Source organism: Coprinopsis cinerea, assembly GCF_000182895.1.
Source record: "Coprinopsis cinerea okayama7#130 chromosome 3 map unlocalized cont3.3, whole genome shotgun sequence".
In the NCBI taxonomy this organism is placed as follows: Eukaryota; Fungi; Basidiomycota; class Agaricomycetes; order Agaricales; family Psathyrellaceae; genus Coprinopsis; species Coprinopsis cinerea.
The window spans coordinates 1,126,193-1,142,100 of record NW_003307542.1 but is presented as its reverse complement, the minus strand read 5'-3'; the positions used below and the strand labels follow the sequence as shown (position 1 = coordinate 1,142,100).

Genomic DNA, 15,908 nt, shown 5'->3' with positions numbered 1-15,908 from the left:
CATAATCGTCATTTGAGAGTTGCAGGGTGAGGGTTGAGTGAATTCAAGTCCAAGATTATTGATTGAAATCAGCGACCTTGTTGCCTCTTTCCATCCCATCTCAATGCGGAATGCTATCCGCCACTTCGTCCCAATATCCAATCTCGTATCCCATCCCCCGCATCTCGACCAGCCATACCCAAATCATCCCCCCGCTAGCCAAGAAACGCAAGACAGATCGTGCTTGCGACGCATGTAGGAGGAAGAAGTCCCGCTGCGATGGCCCGTGGGCACGGAACAACGTCTGCTCAAACTGCATTCAGACAAAAAAGCAATGTACCTATCTGTATGTCGCGTCAACTCCTTGATTCTTCATAAACTAAGCCACCCACAGAGAGGCCAGCAAACCCCGTGGGCCGCCCAAGGCGTACGTACCTGCCCGTCCTGCACGATGCGGGCGCTTGTTGACTCTTGCCTAGCTATGTGACTGGTCTGGAAGATAGGGTCGAAGAGCTTGAGGCCTTACTTGCGCAGGTAATTCATAACGCTACGCTTCCAAGTCATTTACAGACGTTGCCTTGGTAGATTAGACCGAATACCGATTTCTCCGACGAACTTGGACCACCCATTGTACGGGACTCGTGGAAGAACCCAGAGGATCGCTCCCGGCCCGCCTCGTCGTCCCCAGTCCCTCCCCAGCCTTCCCATTCCCCGCCCAGCAGGCAGTCTCCCGCCTCGTCCCCACCAGCTGCCTCGCCTTTACCACCGCTGATGATACCCTTCCATCGCCCAAACCGCGAATCCTCAGATACCCACTCTGTTTCTTCTCGCACAACGCATCTCATCTTCAAACCTCGCCGCGGTTTGAAAAAGTCAAAGTCAAATGCGAGCTCAGTCTATACGGTTTCCAGCAACTCTGGGTCTTCGGCTATCACGGCGAGTCCGGAATATCGGTCGCCTTCATCGTATCCCTCATCTTCAGAGTCTGAGGATACATTCGAGGAAGGCTCCAGTTCGGGCCCAGAGGAGCTGCTCGAAAGTTCAGCTGGTGGACGGACGCGTCTTGGTCTCAAGATGAATGAGACCCCCGCCGTGGAGAATAACCGCATTCTATTCCATGGACGCAGTAGTACGGCGGGCCTCGTCGAGACCACCCGCAAGTTCAAGCACATGCACATGCAAGAGGCCATGAAAATGGATATCGCCGAGGATGAACCACTGCGGGAGTCTGTCAAGAAGGAAGAAGTCGATTCCAAGGGAAAAGAAACCAAAGTCAAGGTACAAGGGCCTGATAACAGCCGAGTTGCTATGACACGCAGACCCACCTATTGGCAAACACCACCGGTATGTCGAATATACTCTTGCATATCTGCATTCTGACATTCGGCTTTCGACAGTGGGAATTGAAGTATCAAGCCCTACACGGTAGTTCGCCCTTGACGTCGATACCTCACATTCTTGCAGGATTTCCCCCACCTGATCTCTGTCTGACACTGATCAAACTCTACTTTTTCCATTCGAACAACCACTATCCACTACTACACAGGCCTACTTTCGACCGCCAATGGGAAGAAAAGCTTTACGAACGCAATGTGTGGTTCGCCTCAGTTTGCCTCTTCATATTTGCGGTCGCCAGTCGGTGGTGCGAAGACGAGAGGGTGTTGGAAGAGTCGCTGAGCGAAAGGGAGGCAAGGGAGCTGGGTAAAGGTGAAGCACCTGATCCCAACTGTAAGGATTGGACGCGGGCTGGGTGGAAATACTTTGAATATGGAGCGGGTGGGTTATCTCGAATCTTTTTCCGGTTTCTAGAAGACTGACATACCTCCCCAGAGATACACCGGATAGGAAGATCATTATTCTATCCCGCAAGCCTCTTCGAAGTTCAGAGCTTTACGGTAAGTGTGCATATTCATTCAAAGAAGGGCGTTCTGACCAGGTGACCAGCTCATGGGTATGTTTCTTCGAGGTACTCGATATGCACCAGCCGCGTGGTCTGTTGTATCCATCGGGCTTCGGAAAGCGATCGATGTCGGGGCGCACAGGAAAAGCGTGTATCAGCAGAAACATAATGCTGATGACGAATTGTGGAAACGCGCCTTCTGGCACTTGGTGGTGTTCGATAGGATAGGGGGAGTGATTTTAGGTCGTGGAATTGGCCTGAGCGAGGAGGAGTAAGTCGTGTGTTTTCCGTGTTTGTGCAGTGTTTTTCTGATAAGACTCAAAAGTTTTGATGCAGAGCTGCCGTTGGAGGTGGATGATCAGTTTTGGAATGGGACGTGGAAGCAACCCCCAGACGTACCGGCTCGGGTGGCCTCGTTCAACCAGCTCATAAAACTGACGCAAATCATTGCATTCACATCCAAGACAGTGGTATGAATGTTTGCCTCCTATCCTCGCAGTTTTGGGTCACTAACGGGCGCTCCTAGTATGGTATCAACAAGCCCAAGATCTTCCGCCATCTAATCGAGGGTGACTGGCGCGTGGAGGTTATCCAGCAACTGAGCACCGCTCTCAAAGAATGGCGGGAAGCTGTCCCACCACACCGTTCGTTTGTTGCCCCTCTTCTCTCCGTCGCCCATGACTTACTCCACCTTAATTAGTGCAATGGTCAGACCAGATTACAGATCCCGTCTTCTTCACCCAATCCGCCATGCTATACACAACATACCACTTGATCACGATGCTTATCTTTCGACCTTTCATCCCCATGCCGCCACTGCTTCCTCCATCTTTGCAACGTGACTCCAAAGTCAAGGAATCCGCTTCCTCTCCCCCCTCCCCGTTCCCATTCCCGGCCCTGAAAAACTGTATCTCCTCTGCGTGTGCCTGTGCTCGGATAGTGGAGGTGCAGTTTAGAAAACGGTCCTGGGACTATATCCATATCCCTGGGTTTGTGAATACGGCATTCACATGTGCGGGTGTATTGCTGTTGGCGGTGTGGGACCTCAAGGCGCAGCAAAAGGTGCTTATCAAGGTCAAACAGGCTGGTGTCATATCTTCGCCACAGGAGGGGGGTCTCGGGGACCCCTCAACGACAGGGGCGGACGAAAAGGTGGACGGATTGTTGTTGGCTTTGAACGAAAAGATGGAGGGACTTGCGGCTGATGCCAAAATGCTGTTGAGCGCTATTGAATGGGTGCAGGATCGGTGGGAGTTGGCGCAGAGTTTTGCGTAAGTGTTTTACTCCTCTATTTTGACCTGTGTTTATCATGTGTTGTTGTAGGTCGCGTTTGAAGGAATCGTTACCGAGCGAGGAGGATTTGCGGTGTAATCCAGAGGCGGAGGCTGGTCGGGACACACTCACCATCGTAAAGCAACTGTCCTTCCAGGACTTGCGCCGGCAGCGTCTCCAGGAACAACAGGAAAAGAAACCCCAACGGAAGCAATCGCACCCACTTGATCTCGGGAGCGTCACAGGGGAGCGGTGGACGACGCCGCCTGGGCGCGATACTGATGGGCAATCCAGCCGCGGCTCGGTCCATCGGCATTCGGTGCCTCTACCTGAAGGGTCCCCGATGGGTGTTGGTGCTGTGGATGTGAACAGGTTTCTGCAGGACCATTATCCGGATTTGCATACCTTTGCCGACGAGGAGTTTGACCCGTCGTCGCAAGATGGGTCAATTCAATTGCCTACTATTCCTTTCCGGGTGACTCCTCCTGACCCAGGGCGCATGGAGCAAGGGCAAGCTGGTCCTTCTAATGGTGTCCACCATCCATCCCGACAAGCTCACTACAATACCCCGCATCAGCAGTACCACGAAGACCATCGTATGGGTTCCCATACACATCCTCAATCATCTGATGCTACTTCGTACTCGTTCCAGCAACCTGTACCGGTCCGTCGTCATACCGCTGGACTATCCGTCCCGGGTCATGAGGCAGCTATGAAGCGGCCCAGTGCGGACGACCTGCTCAGTTTGGGCACACGACGCGAATCGGCATCGACTTCTTCCCATCATCATCTGACACAGTCTCCTCACCCCATGCACTCCCCGTGGAGCCTTGACCGGGCAACTACCGTGCCGATCAACCGTCCTGTGTCCTCGCTGGATGGGTACATGCATGACCGAAGACAGACGCTCGCCATGTCGCATGAACGCGGGGGTCACTTTGACGCCTCTGGACATGTGGCCTACCAGGACAAGTACCATTACAGCCAGGAGCCTGTCCATCACCACCACCAGCAACACACGCCGCCTTCGCATTCCTGGACCCACCCTAGCCCAGTGCAAGCACCACCGTTCGCGCCTGATGGGCAGTACAGTCACTGGGGACAACGTCACGATAACTTTGCCCAACAGCAACAGCATGTAAACCAGCACCAGCATTCCTACGCGCCTACGCATCACCAACAGCAACAGCAGCAGGTTCGCTCTGGACATCCTGACCTTGTAGTCCGCAACATCTCGCACCGGCATTCGTATGCCGACCTTCGTCAATTTGCGCCGGGACCGTCTTTCGGATAACAAACGTTTGAAGACTGGAGGGACCTTTTTTCGTTCGATTTGCTCGTCGTTTCAGTAGTGTATTGTATACTATTTTATCGCACACGCTTTTTGTTTGTTAGCTCAGCAATTTCGTCGTACTTAATCATGTTGTTGTCCTGTCCGTTGCCGTAGCTTATTTCGCATACATACACGCTCATGCTGTCCACTGCAAGCATCCGTATCGTTTTCAGTTTGTGTTGTCTGATTGGACTATTTACCGGTACTAGAATTGTATATCAGGGAAAGAAAGGACAGTGAAATGACATGTTATGTATGAACTATCTAGAAATCTAGCAAAAACGTGACATATGCGAAAGTAATAATTTAAGCTATAGGTTACAAGTCGGGTATAGGTGAATCAGCGGGAAGACTGATCGTCTCGTTCATCTGGTTCTTGAGCAGTTGTTGGCTATAGATCTTGAGCAAAACCTCCATGATCTCTTCCAATGGAATGGCAGCGTATTCGTGGACGTATTGGGGCAAGGAGTCTTCGAGGTTGAAACCGGCCTTTTTCATGAAGAAGGGATGCATCACGTCAGGCGTGGCTTCGCCGAGTTGGCGCATCGTGAGCCTCTCGATGTGGCGTTCGCGAGGTTCGTAGGTGATCGAGTTCCTCTTTGCTGGGGCGGGAGAAACGTCCCTAGCTTCGGTGTCTTTGCCGCTGGAGGAAGGGAAATTGACGCTTGAGGATCTATCCCTTCCAATAGTTGCAGACCTTGGTGCCTTGATGGATGATGAGCGGCTAGGTTGGTCGGCTGCAAGCTTAGCGGTAGATGGAGCAGAGATGGACATTGGAGGGGGATTGGTGACGGCGGTGTTTTCTGGTGCTGGCGAGAGGAAGTCGTGCGTGAGTTCGAGTGGCTCTGGGACCTTCTTCCGGACATTGCCATTATTGCCGACAGGGGGGTTGGGGCTGCTGCCTGGATTGAAAGCGGATCGCCAGTCCTCTGTTGCACGGACTTGATCCATTTCTCGAGTTAGGCTCTTGCGCAGGACAGTCAACCAAGTGTACAAGGACATGTTCAGAGTGATGAAGATATCCTCGTAGGCTTTCATGCCTTCGGTGCGGATGAAGCGGCTCCTAAAGTCGTACACCAGCTGGCGCGATGCCTCTTGCAGTACTTCCTCGCTGACCATGTGCATGTTCATGGCGGGTAGACCAACGATAGTTGCTTCAGCTGCTCCTTTGAACATCTCTTCGAGCCACTCCCGACCATCCAGCGCTTCGAGCTGCGATGGTGTGATCACCATTGCTTGATTTTGCGTGTGCTTCGATATCGTCATGGAATAGAACGAGAGTCGGAGGTCGCGTTTGGCGGGCATAGTGTCGGAGGCTACGAGGCGATCAAACTGTGCAATGACTCGGCGTCCAACAAACTGGGCTATCTCGACATCGTTCATTGATCGAGGGAAGACGATCAACCGAAGCAAATCCAACCTCGCGCTCATCTTTTGACGAACGACATACGCCAGACCAGACTCCACCTCCTTGAACCGAGTTCGAGCGGAATGCAGCATCGCTTCGGCAACAGCCGACAGAGGGTTATCCGGCTTGGGGGCACGAGTGGCCCTAAAGGTCTTCGACTCGCGGCTTGCTCCTTGTCGCTGTGCCTCCAAATTGCTCTTGAACCTGTTCGCATACGACATCATCTTCGGTATGGTACCAATAGTCGCCACCACGGCGATTTCTGGGCACCGGACCACGAAGGAAAGTTGGAGCGAACGATCTTCTTCAAACCGACCCGAGGCTAAAGACCAGTCGTCGAATATCTGAACCTCGAGCGGCTCGGCTCTACAGCACCTATATTAGCTGTTTGTGCCTTTTGAGTACGTTTCGGACTCACCTGTAGTGCAACAGCCTTTGATGATCCGATTCCAGCATTGCCACTAGGGGCCCGCTCGTCATCATGAGTTCTAACATCCGGCTTTCCGCCTCGTCTTGGGAGATGAACTGTTCCGAGCGCCGAATGGTCTGGAACAAGCAATCTGGGACGTGGATTCGACCCGAAAGGTTTCCCTTCGCAGTCACCGAAACATCTTCGACGAAGATAGAGAGTTCCTGCATCATGTCTGTTATCTTGGTCCGCAGGACGGCATTCTTCAGGTCAAGGACGGTGAAGCAGATGGATTGGCCCAAGTCTACGGAGACCTTGATTTGGCGAATGCGAATTAAAATCACAGTCGAAAGACTCTGATCTCTTGTCGGTTCTACTGGGGATGCAGGAATGACAATGGTTTTCGGAATGTTCTTTGCCTCTGGAGGTGCGTAGCTGTTCCAGATAGGGATGCGATCTAGCCAGACGGCTTTGAAGCAGAGGATGTCCTGCAATCGAGAGAAGCGAACGCCACCAAGGAACTCAGTGTCGAGGATGGCCGAAACAGTACCCGCCGTCCGCCCATCGAGGGTGTCCATCTTGCTGAAGGCGATCGAGAACGTCAGGTTTCTCGCATCGAGATTGACACAGTCTTCGCTTAAAAATCCATGTCGTAGGCCAATGGCAAGTCCACCAACTGCACCGGTGAAAGACACTCGTCTAGCACCGGGGGATACATTGAGCGTGAACCCACCACTTTCCCAGTTGACTGCCGCCACAACATTGACGTCTGGCTGACAAGTCAACTCGAGCCTGGATTTGTCGATACGAAGACTGAAGCTGAGTTGCATACTCGAAACGGCTTCCGTGTTGCTGGATGGGAGCTTTGGTTGCGGGTAATCCATAGAGACCGGTGTTTCCGTGCCTGGAATATGAGGCGGGAGGGAGCTGATCTTGCGCATGCGAGTTTCGACACGGTTGAGAACTTCCGTCAGGAATGGAAGTAGTTGAGGTCGCAGGACATTTCGAGAGGAATGGACAGTGCTCTTGAACATCAGCAGGGATGGCGTGGGACGTTCTCCGTCCTTCTCTGTCAGTTTCCGTGCTGCTGGTGTCGCGCGGTATTCCGCCCAGACAGATACTGTAGGTAAGTTGAACACTTCAGCACCCATGTCGAGGACCTGTTCGTCGGTCAGGTCTTGAGAGGCGGTGGATAGTGACAAGGAACGGCTCCGGAATTGCTTGACAGCGGCGACACTGTACGCCCTGACCTTTCCACTCGAAAAGCGTAGAGAAGCGAACACGTTCGAGGTTGGTATCTCGGTGTAATGTCTATCATATGGCTTGGGGAGTTCCACCGAAGGTGTCATGGCGGACGGAGTCCTGGGGATGGTCGCCGACAACCGCTCTACGCGTTCCTTCCCCTTGCGGTAAACGTCGACAAGGGAAAACACATAGTCAGGAACACTGGAATCAAGGTCCAGCAGAAAGCCGTCCACGTTTGCATCGATCCAAACCTTGCGTGATGATGCAACAGTAGAGGATCGAAGCTGAGCCCGCATCTCAGGGTACACGAGACAATTACGCGCGTGATGTCGATCAGCTGCGAAGTCTTCAGGAGAGGACTGTCGGAACCTAGGATATTGATGATCGTCAGAAAAACGAGTCGTGAACCGTCGGATGTGCAGAGAACGTACTTTGGAACAAATTGGAAGCATAGCTTCTCCATCAATGCCTCCCCTGTTTCCCCTCGGTCTGTTCTGAAGGTGATGGAACGGATTGAGAACAGGAACGCTCTGACAGCTACAGCATCCGCGGATCTGCCAACGTCCAGCTGATGATCATGTGCAAGAGGGAAGGCAACTCCGATATTCTGGATAGAGACATTGATGATATAGTCGCCTAACCAGGACCTGGCCTCCTCTCGTGGAACATCCCGGACTTTGACGTCGAAGGTTTTCAAGATGCTCTGCGTTTTCTCTTTGAACTCTGCGAGCTCAATCGCACGTTGCTCTTGACGATCGAGCATTTCAGCCTGTCCAAACTGTGAGTCAATCCTACTGGACGCCAACGCTGCTAGCTTACCTGGAGATGGTCGATAAAGTCCCCGACTTCACCTATGGAGCTTGCTTGCATTACGGCGTGAATCTTGGTGACGGAGAGGTCGAGGGTCTTGACAAGCGAGATGCCTCTGTTGTTATCGCCGCCGGTGACCTTGAAGTCGATGGAAACGAATGCAGAGCGTTGTTGGCGATTGTATGGCAGCCCTCCCAAGGCCCTTGGCGCAAGTGAAAGGGCGAGGCCGGTGAGCCCGATGTCCCAAGATACACCATTAGCATTGTTCAATCCCCCTCGAATATCGACACATTCCAGATAGAGCGTGGACGACAACCCTTCCAAACCGACACGGAAACCCTTCATCTTGACAAAGACGCCGTAGTTGATTGACGGGCCGGGGTTGGGCTTGGGTTCTGGAGCGGGACGGTTCTGTCGGGTCTCTTGCACCAAGTTAAGGAAGTCGTTAAAGTCCTGACCAAATTTCTGTTGGACGGCCAAGAGGGTGTCCCAGTGCGACGGCTTGACTTTGAGCTCGATAAACTCTACCAAGGCGAGGGTACGGACACAGCTCCCATCATAATCCCCTGCCACTGACATTGGGGGAAGTTGCAGTCGTACCCTCGAACCAGAAGCAGCTTCATGAAGTTTCGAAGATGAGATATTCAGGATCATGGATCCGAGTTGTACGCCGAATGTGTAAGTGGGGGAGGTACCGCTGCTCTTGACGGGGGATTTCAGGTAGCCGATGATCTTCTCCACCTCCCAGGTCAACCAGGTACCGTGCATGACCTGCAGTGTAACCCTTACGCGATTGACGGAGGCGTTAACATGCAGCTCGACGTCGTGGGCGGTAGGACTGCGCGTCGGTGGAGCCGATGCGGCTGCGGACTTGGTGTCAATTTCAGACAGCATGGCCTTGACCGTGGATTCAATTCCTGGTAGATAGTCAGCTCTCCATTCTTCCGCGAAGCGATACAGTCGCATTGCGCTTCGAGGAACATCGATCCGGAATTGCTCCAAGGAAAATACAACGCGGTGTGATAGCAAGGGCACCGAGTGACCGGCCTTCGAGAGATAGTTGGCCTTTCCGCCTTGAAGGGCAACAGCTGCCAGTATGTCATGCTGCGACTCTTTCTCCGGGCTCGATGGAGACCGTGCTTGAAGGTAGATCTCTTCGAAGTTGGCGACGTGGTTATTCGAAAATTCGGTTGTCGTTGTGGCAGAAAGCATGGCAGAGGACCCTTGGAATCCTACCAAACCGAGTTCGAATACGAGGTTCGCAGCTGCGGCCCTAATTCGCAACCGTCTCAAAGAGACGAGCACATTGATATTCACCAATTTTGAAACTTTGATGGATGGGTTGGGTTGGGTTGGGGCCCGCAATTGTTTACTTGGGGACCGCGTCTGTCGTCGGACGCGCAGGGCCTCTTGAATGAATGACATGAGCTGGGGGAATACTGCAACGTTGGTGTCTCCAAGTGCCGCAGACACAGCGAACCGTCTCAGCGGACGCGGCTTCTCGCGAAGAGACGTCTGGGACATGCTTGTTGGGAGTGCAGTCGAGAAGTGCACCAGGTCCACCTTCTCCTTCCGAGCCATGAACTTGGACTCTGTGAGCTTGAGCTCTGTCGCGGTCGACCCAGAAATATCGAAGACAGTGAAGACAGCTTGATTCAATTCAAGGCTGATGGAAGAGATTTGGTTGTTCTTTCTCATCTTGGGCCCTGGCGGCGATTCGGGTTTTACACCAGCCCCCTTGAAAACCGTGAGCAAATCGGGAAGATCGGCGAGTTTGATGTTATCTTGTTCCAACGCGAAGAGCCGATCGTCGAGGAGCGCCGTGAGATCATCAACGCTGACCGAGCTTGGACCGGGTACGGGTGTGTCAATACAGTTGCGGAGGTGGTAAAGGAATCGAAATCCCGGATCGCTTCGTAGTCGCCAAGGGATCCCATCTTGTACCAGGAAGGACGGTTGAATAATGGAGAGAGTGTCGACGATGGGCCTGTTCTGGGATGCAGTGAGGATGTTGTAGATACAGTCTCGAAGGTCCGTTTGTCTATCGTCCTTGAGTTGAGGCATTCGCGCGGTGGCTGTTTTCACGGACTGAAGAACCGACAAGGCCATAGAAACCATGATTGCCGGTCCTCTATGTCCGATCTTCCCGTAAATGTCCCTAACGTAGCAATGTAGGCTTTGGCGGGATAATTCAACGGATAAGTCGGAAATGGATAGATTGAAGGCGGCTTGTTCGGATTTCGTAGAGGACAGCGTGCGTTTGTCAAGGGAGGTGTCGACATTACAAAACGCCTTCCCAATGGCCCCTCGAAGAGCGAGCTCCTTGTCTAACTTCCCAATGGTTAAGTGGGCAGAGGTCATTCCTATATCCAGAATGGACGTGGTGTCGAGCTTTGATGGAACACAAGGCGACGGCAGTTGGCCATCCGGGGGAGTGGTGATACTAGGCGAGGTGTGATGGAAGAGAACTAATCCGGTGGAAGAAAGGCCAATATCAAGGAGTAGGAAGCTCGGACACTTCTCATCCTTGAGGAGCCTGTCCAGGTAGGCGGACATCATACTGTCCACTGACATCTCCGGGTCTAAGGGCTAGTTATCCGGTCAGAAATATTCGATGAAACATGTCGAGTGCACGCTTACAATATTTGAAATATCCTCTTCGAACGGGACGCTTGCCACGATTAACAGTGGCGTCAACTTGATCTCCGATGGCTTGCGTGTCCGGATGCGCACGATGGTTGTGCCGCATTGCCCGTCTTGGTCAGAGAGGCCAATTGGTAACGGAGTAAACGGTCTTGGATCAGTGTCGAGCGATGGGCGTCGAACCTTGAGGGGAGACTTGTCCTTAAATAAAGTTAGGCTAGAAATGGATCAAAGGAGGTGTTGACGACGAACCCTTGCAAGAGTGAAAGCTGACCCTCCCCAGCGCCCCGGAGAGCCTGCGGGGTTCACATAATAATGTCGCGTGAGAGGTGAGAAGAAGGACAGCATCGAACTATCAGGAGTCGCATTCGGAGAATCTAGGTTGAGAAAATGTTAGGGTATTGTTCTGCAGTTCAAGGGGACGGGGATGCTCACCAGCGATATCCGACCAATCGCTGTTCAACGAATCGCCATCAGTCAGGTCTGCATCGTCCGACTCATCACCACTTGACATCGAATCATCTTCACGTTCTTGCAAAGGAAGCCTCGTCACAGAGAACCTTGCTTTCCTGCTCAATCATTAGTCAAACGTCCTTTGGCTTTGGAAAGTGTTTGTTAAAAACGTACGCCACGTGCGCGTCTCGATCCGCTTCCGAGAGCGCGTCATCTCCATCCGAATCGGAGAAATGTCCCAAAGTGGAAGGACGCCAAGACGGCTGGCGTCGGCGCGAATGAGACGAACTGTGGCGATTGAGGTTGACGGCTCGGGGTTTCGGTTGGGGACGACGCGAAGTGGGGAGAAGAGGTTGGGGTAGGAACATGGATCCGGCGTGATTGGATGTATCGTCTGAGGTTGCTGGGTCTGTGGTGTACCTGTCCCTCCTCCGAAGGTCTGCTAACATCCGTTTGACTCTACCGGTTAGTTGATCTTGTTCTTCTACATAATCCGTTTGAGCTTTGTTTTGAGCTCGATAGTCCTTCGGGACATCGTATATGTCAAGATACGCGTCCGCAACAACCTCTCCAGCTTCCAGCCAGGAAGTCCCTCTTGATGAGACTGAAGTTACAAGAACCTTCACATTGATCCTGGGAATCTGAAGGCTAATGACTTTGCGGTAATGGTTGGAAGCGAGGTCGTTACTCGCAAACTTGATTCCCTCTTCCAGGGAGACAACCAGCGCTGCGGTAGGGGTCTTCCACACCAACTCAGCAGAGGCCACGCCGATCTTGTAAAATGTGACTGTTTAATGATAAGCGTCAAATGACAAAAACCCAGCTCGACGATGAAGACGTACTATCAGGATCAAGTGGCGGCATGAATTTATCCGCAGGTGCATTGACGGCGTCCACGAAATGTACCTTAAACGCATTCCCTGCCGCAGCGATTGCCTTAGCCTCAAACGCAGTCAACTGGCCCTTCACACTGCCCAGACTAATCTCCCAGATACACAAGTACGTCGAGGTGTTGGGTTGGGGTCCAAACAGTCGGTTGGCAACGACGTCGATTCCGTCGATGAACAGAACTTCTTTGCCCTTCTTTTGCAGGGTTTTGTAGTCCATCTTCTCTGGAACGCTAGTATCCATGAGGCCTCGGACAGTGTCGACGTTCAAAGTCATCTCTACGCAGGATGAGGCACCACGACGACAAGAGGAGTCAGTTCACTCACCCATGAAATAGTCATGTAATCGAAGGTAGACCTGAAGGCGAGGGAAGGCCAACATCAAAGCAGAGCCCGACGGCTCGGTGGCCGTACTAGAGTCGGTAAGCATGTTGAACGAGGAGGTCCTGTAACCGAGAAGTCCAGAAGGTAGCACAGCCGTCCCACGATCCACATCCAGAGACAATTCCACTTGAAGCATATTGTGCTGTTCAGTTGTCAGTTAGAGTCTTGATGCAAGTCGAAAACTCCCAAGTTTCTTACCTTTCCTTCTCGATACTTCAACTTGATCGGATCCCCGACTGGCTGGTCTTGGGAGTCTCTCTTGCCAAGGTACTCATTCAATGTCGAGAAGTGTGTGAAAGAACCGAAGTAGTTGTCTTTGATAACCATGATGTACCGGATCGCCCAACCGAGCGCTTTCAATGCCGCATTCGTAAGCTGTCAAGCATAGTACGTGAGTTCAGGGTCCGGGAAATGCAGAGCACGAGGAACACTGACCTGAATGTCTAGCTTCAGCTGGTCCACATGCTCTTCATGCACCTCTCCATAATACCGATATGACCCCTCCAAATGCAGTGCGTCAGCTTTGAGAATACTATACCCGCCCCGAGGTGCGTGTAACGCATGTGTGCTCCACCGAGGGACAGAAAGGTTGAAAGAAACGTCGGGTGCATCGACGATGAACGGAACACAGTATGTCAGGGGACGGAATTTGTTCGACGGCATTGTCACTTTTGTTTGGAGGTCAAGGCCGCTGAGGGTGAGCAGGGCTGAAAAATCAACATTCAGGGTAAAATCTAGTTGTTCGCAAGAAGGGAATTGCATACCATTCTCATCCCGAATCAGTGGCTTGTCAATGATGTTATGGTCATTCGCGTACAAGTTGATCTCGTAGTGGTGTAGCTTGAGCTTGACAACGTATATCATTGGGACGAATTTTTGCCAGTCGGTAGGTGGCCCTGAAGCCCAATCTTTACCAAGATCTGTGAACATGTTGATATGGTCCCTCAAAAGGAAGAGCACAGGCTGTCGTAGCGTGATCGAATAGGTCCAAGTACGAACTTGGTTCCACGGGAGGGGTGAAGGGTGTTCACAGCGTATCTAATGAAGGCCTTTAGCAAACATGAAAGTGCCCTGTAAAATCCCAAAACAGACTCACCCTGCAAGATTCCGCGGAAATCAGTTTGATGTCGTTCAAACTGGACGATACAGCAATAGTATCCAAATGAATTTCAATGACCGGTTCATAGCCTTTCTCTCCAACAGCCATGGGCATCACATAGTTTATCGAAGATAAGTCTCCAACGGTGACGTTGATAGATGCAGGTTCGCGCCTCCTGGGCCGTCGAGGAATAGTGCTCTTGCCATCCCATTGCCAATCCTTGGACGATTCCCTGAACGGTATGTGCAGTGTGGTTTCGTCACGCAATTCGATGAAGACTTGAAGAGCCGTCCATAGTCGCTTATCACCAGGTTTCAGCCTGGTCGTAGGTTGCGTGTCTTGGTACGAAGGCGGAAAGAATGCACGTTGCAGTTCTGCCCTGTGACATTGCCATAAGCCTTCGCCACATCAATCAATACCAAAGGACGCCTCACCTCTGCCGATCCGCCCAAGGTCCATACCTAATGAACCCACTCTTGACCACCAAATGGAAACCCCACTCCGGTGCAGTCCCTCCATTCCCAACATCCACAATATCGCCCCTCGAAAACGGGTCCACATGCGGCAACGGCGGAACCTCACCCACCACATCCACAAAATATGTCAACTCCAAACTCGGCGCCTCCAGAATCTTCCTCTCTATGGCATACTCGTGTGTGGAGAAGTCGATCCCTATAGGCGTCTCGTCGCGAATTTCTTTCTTCTTGCTCTTGCCGTTGCTAGCCAAGCTGTTGGCGAGACTTCGCTGGAAGGCGCGTTGTTCGCGGCGTTCTTGGAAGTACTGGATGACGAGGGAGAAGAGGCCAACCTGCCGCCAAAGACGGCCGAAGGAGCGGTAGGACATGTAAGATCGTGGGGTGCGGTTTTCGTTGTATCTTGGGTGCCCGTTGAGTGAGTTGGGTTTGTAGTATATAGCGAACTCGTACCTTTTGATTCTGTCGTGCAAGATAGCTCCAAGGCAATTCATGGATTCGACATAATCCTCGTTATCCACATAGCGCACGAGGGCGTGTTGGAACTTGAGATTCAAATTCTGTTTATACAGATCGTACTTGGACCGTGACTGTACACACAGCTGAGTATATATTGCGATAGGGAAGTTTAAGCGGGACTTACAGGTACGACCCCAAACGTTCCGTCCGCATTCTGAAACTCTGCCACGAGCAGACTGGGGGTTGATGCATTACCCAGGATAATAGCACCAGTGGTCACTTCCACACCCAATGGTAGCAAGTCCTTGGGGTCCAAACTCGGAAGCTGGTTCTTAAGCCAGTTGAATGCTCTCTGAATCGTCAATGGAATAGGAAGTGATCGTTTGCCAGAGCTCGCTGGTGGATATGCCGTTGAACCTCCGTCTAAACACCCAATAAGCATTAAGGAACTCGCAACGTAGAAAATGCACAACCCACCTTGTCGGCTCTTCGACCTCCGACCTTCACTAAACCTCGAGGTAGACCTATTCAAATTGGACTCCATCTGCGAGACAATATTGTCGAAAGACGCCGTCCTGTTGTACATAAACCATTCGAATCCTTGGAAGGAAATATGGATACGGCACGATAGCCAGCGACCTGATGGGGTCCAGGTGTGTCAGTTTCAGGCAACTGAGGTCTGGCGTAGGACGTACGGCCTCTCCCAGTACTAATCTCCTCCTCGGTCATAGGCCTTCGAATCCAATACCGCCATTGCAACTGACCCTTAACAATCTTTATAGTTTGATTACTCGAGTGATAGCATAGGTCCTTGAAAAGTATACGTCCAGCGGGTAGCGAGAAATGTATAGAACCTGAAGACCGTCCCCGTTAAGTGACAACTCGAAGTGCACGTCAGGTTTACCCACCGATTTCGACCCATATGCTCGACCCCTCCTGGTTCCAGTAGAGAACACGAATTATCTGAGCAAGAATAAATGCAATAAAGCGATTCCAGTAGAAGAAGTAGAGGATCAGAGCAATGACAATGCAGATGCAGGCGATGAGGAGGAGTTTGCTGAACATGGTGGCGAAACCGGTGCGTCTAAGACGGGTGGTGTGGCGTTATATGCGTGCAGGTCGAGATAATAGAATCTTCATAGACACATTGTTGT

General features: G+C 52.0%; 2 protein-coding genes across 2 annotated transcripts; one reads left to right on the top strand and one right to left on the bottom strand.

Annotated features, from left to right (window-relative positions):
- Nucleotides 1-258: 258 nt before the first annotated feature.
- CC1G_04555 (hypothetical protein) lies at nt 259-4,705 on the top strand (the record flags this gene model as incomplete). Its single annotated transcript, XM_001830070.2, has 11 exons — nt 259-325; nt 364-406; nt 459-513; nt 565-1,323; nt 1,377-1,755; nt 1,810-1,874; nt 1,924-2,150; nt 2,205-2,349; nt 2,406-2,523; nt 2,580-3,150; nt 3,203-4,705. The coding sequence occupies 11 exons, from the start codon at nt 259-261 to the stop codon at nt 4,443-4,445; spliced, it is 3,672 nt and encodes a 1,223-aa protein (XP_001830122.2). The 3' UTR covers nt 4,446-4,705.
- A 97-nt stretch (nt 4,706-4,802) lies between these two features.
- CC1G_04554 (hypothetical protein) lies at nt 4,803-15,819 on the bottom strand (the record flags this gene model as incomplete). The annotated part of the gene is made up of 20 exons (XM_001830069.1): nt 4,803-6,258; nt 6,311-7,915; nt 7,978-8,315; nt 8,366-10,945; nt 10,997-11,200; nt 11,252-11,376; nt 11,435-11,568; nt 11,627-12,239; nt 12,295-12,618; nt 12,667-12,865; nt 12,922-13,098; nt 13,159-13,430; nt 13,488-13,761; nt 13,820-14,201; nt 14,257-14,697; nt 14,749-14,885; nt 14,939-15,177; nt 15,232-15,393; nt 15,450-15,608; nt 15,663-15,819. The coding sequence occupies 20 exons, from the start codon at nt 15,817-15,819 to the stop codon at nt 4,803-4,805; spliced, it is 9,978 nt and encodes a 3,325-aa protein (XP_001830121.1).
- Between the last annotated feature and the right edge of the window lie 89 nt (nt 15,820-15,908).